Source organism: Plecotus auritus (assembly GCF_963455305.1).
Source record: "Plecotus auritus genome assembly, chromosome: 2".
Lineage (NCBI taxonomy): Eukaryota > Metazoa > Chordata > Mammalia > Chiroptera > Vespertilionidae > Plecotus > Plecotus auritus.
The window spans coordinates 103,011,882-103,014,831 of record NC_137771.1 but is presented as its reverse complement, the minus strand read 5'-3'; the positions used below and the strand labels follow the sequence as shown (position 1 = coordinate 103,014,831).

At 48.7% G+C, this 2,950-nt stretch overlaps 1 protein-coding gene across 1 annotated transcript; it reads right to left on the bottom strand.

Moving 5' to 3' along the window:
* Positions 1-291: 291 nt before the first annotated feature.
* Positions 292-2,300, bottom strand: LOC308241388 (xaa-Pro aminopeptidase 1-like; the record flags this gene model as incomplete). Its single annotated transcript, XM_080654795.1, has 1 exon — positions 292-2,300. One exon carries the CDS (start codon positions 2,298-2,300, stop codon positions 312-314), a length of 1,989 nt encoding a protein of 662 aa, XP_080510921.1. The 3' UTR covers positions 292-311.
* Between the last annotated feature and the right edge of the window lie 650 nt (positions 2,301-2,950).

The following is a 2,950-nucleotide window of genomic DNA, read 5'->3' as shown; positions in this document are numbered from 1 at the left end:
CATTGCCAGCTGAGAACTCGCTGCAGCTGCTCCACAGCTCCCGGGATGGAGCGCGCAGCTTTGAGGGGACCCGGCCTCAGGTGCAGCAAGTTTATTCTTGGCTCGTTCTTGCCAATTTTTTAAAAAATCATAAAAGATCAAGTGTTTGCAAGAAAATATCAAAGAGGATAAGAAGATTATCCATTCTTCTCAAATGTCTAAAAGTAAAAAGGAGAGGTAAGAAAGGAGAAAAGGAAAGGGGGAAGATGGCAGGGGCTGCCCAGTGTCTTCCTTTCCCCAGAGCATTTTCGGAAACGAACACCGGGCAGGTGTTAGTGCTGCTTGGAGATGGGCTGCATCTCTCTGATGAGCCACTCGAGCGCTTCCTGGCGGCCCTGTTTCTGCAGCTCCTTCCCGATCACGTCCCTGCAGGTCTGGTGGTAGTTGTTGAGCCAGTCACACTCTTTGTCTGTAAGAGAATCCACATCTATCATCTTGGTCTGTATCGGGACCAAAGTTAGAGGTTCAAAGGTCAGGCTTCCCCGGTTGCTGAAGTTATACTTGGTCTTCACAGGAACCACCAGAACCACATTCTCAATGCGAATTCCAAAGGCCCCGTCTTCATAGTACCCTGGCTCGTCAGTGACAATCATGCCCACCTCCAGCGGCTCGTCAAAAAACGTTTTATAACTGATGCCACAGGGACCCTCGTGAACGTTCAGGAAAGACCCAACACCATGTCCGGTCCCGTGCAGGTAATCCAAGCCCGAATCCCACAACGCTGAGCGGGCAAAGGAGTCAAGAAGGTGGCCTTTGGTTCCGGTTGGGAAAATGGCTGCGCTCACAGCTATGTGACCCTTGAGGACATACGTGAAGCATTCCTTCTCATAGGCCATAGGGGTCCCAAAATGCATCGTCCGGGTCATATCTGTGGTTCCATCTTTGTATTGAGCACCCGAGTCAATGAGGTACACCTCATCAAGTGACAAGTTCCTGTTCGTCTCAGGGACCGGCGCGTAGTGAATGATGGCACCGTTGGGTCCCATACTGGAAATCGTTGGGAAGCTCAGGTCCACAAAGTCAGCCTGTTGCCTGTGAAATTCCTCTGCTTTGTCGGCAGCTGAGATCTCTGTCACGCCACCTTTGGGCACCTCTTTCTCCAGCCAGTTAAAGAGTTCACAGAGGGCAACAGCATCTTTAATATGAGCTCGCCTCATGCCGTCTGATTCGGCAGAATTCTTCACAGCTTTGGCAATGCAGATGGGGGTGTAAGGCATACAGCAGCGATGCTCCTTGGGGATGGCCTCGCTCACAGCGTAGCTTGCCTTGTCGCTGACCCACACCTTCTCCTTCGGGGAGAGGCTGGTGCACAGAGCCTTGAGCTCATTCAAAATGGACTTGTAGGGAAGCACCTGGATTTTGTACTCAGCTTCCAGGCTCAAGTCAAGCAGCAGGTGCTCCTTCACGCTGGGGGCGTCTATGCGGTCACCGTCAATGAAGAGCTTGATTGTCTCTAGTCCTATGATTGCGTAGGAGAAAAATACCGGATTGTGCTCCACATCTGATCCTCGGAGATTGAACAGCCACGCAATCTCATCCAGGGCGGTGACCACAAACCACACCACGTTCCTCTCGGCCATTTTCAACCGAAGATCCACAACCTTGTCCTTCCAGGAGATGCCTGTGTAATCCAGGCCCAGAGTGAGGAGGGGCTTGCACGGGCGCTCAGGACGGTCTGTCCAGATCTTGTCTACCAGGTTCTCCTTGACAGGAATGAGGTGGTGGCCGGCGCTTCGCAGGACCTTGGCCATCTTCTTCCAGTAATCTGTAGGAATGATCAGTGGGTCCACACCAACCCTGGATCCTTCCGGAAGCACACTCACCAGCCAGTCTTCCTGAGTTGGTGTGTCCTTCAGACCCATCTTCATGAGCGTCCAGTTGCTGTCCATCTGCTTGGCAGCCTGGAGAAAGTAGCGCCCATCCGTCCACATGGCTGCATGGTCTTCTGTGATGATGGCTGTGCCCGCAGAGCCATCAAATCCAGAGACGAAGGCTCGCCGACAGTCACACGGAGCAATGTACTCACTCTGGTGGGCATCCCCCGACGGGATAATGTAGGCCTGGATGGGTTCTGTCACACACTCCAAGTTCCTCATGGCTTGTCTCAGCTGCCGAAGCAGCTCTGAAGTTACTTTTGGAGGCATTCTGCCGTCTGGGTCTCCTGAATATATCACCTCGTAAGGTTCAATTATTCTTAAGTTTTTCAGCTGAAAGTCACGGTGGCTTGCCCTTACTCGCGGTGCCTTCCTGGAGGCTGCCATTCGCGGTGACGTGCCCCGACCCACGTCAGGGGGTGCACAGACCAGCTGATCACCCACGGAAAGGATGGAGGGAGGCGGTATCCTGTATTTTTATTTGATAAATCTGGCCACCCTAACTTTCTTCATTTCTAATATATGTATTTAATTTATTTGCATCACACAAATTTTGATGTTACCTTTTCATTCAGTTCAAAATACTTTATGATTTCTCTTTTGATTTCTTTTTGAGTTATTTAGAAGTGTGTTATTTAATTTTCATATATTTAGAGATTTCTCAGAGATGTTTGATTTGATTTCTAATTTAATTCCATTTTGGTCAGAGAACATGCTTTGTGTGATTTGAATCCTTTCAAATTTATTAAGACTTGTTATAAGGCCCAGAACATAGTCTACCTTGGTGCATGTCCATGTGAATGTAAAAGGAATGCCTACTTCACTGTTGTTGGGTGAAGTATACTATAAATGTCAATTCAGTCAAGTTGGAGGGTCATACTGATCAAGTTTTCTCCATCCTTACTGATTTTCAGTCTACTTGCTCCATTAAATATTGATAGAGAGATGTTGAAATCTCCAACTTTAGCTGTAGATTTATTTCTCCTTGTAGTCTTTCAGTTTTTACTTTAGTTTTGAAGCTCTGATGTTAGATGCAT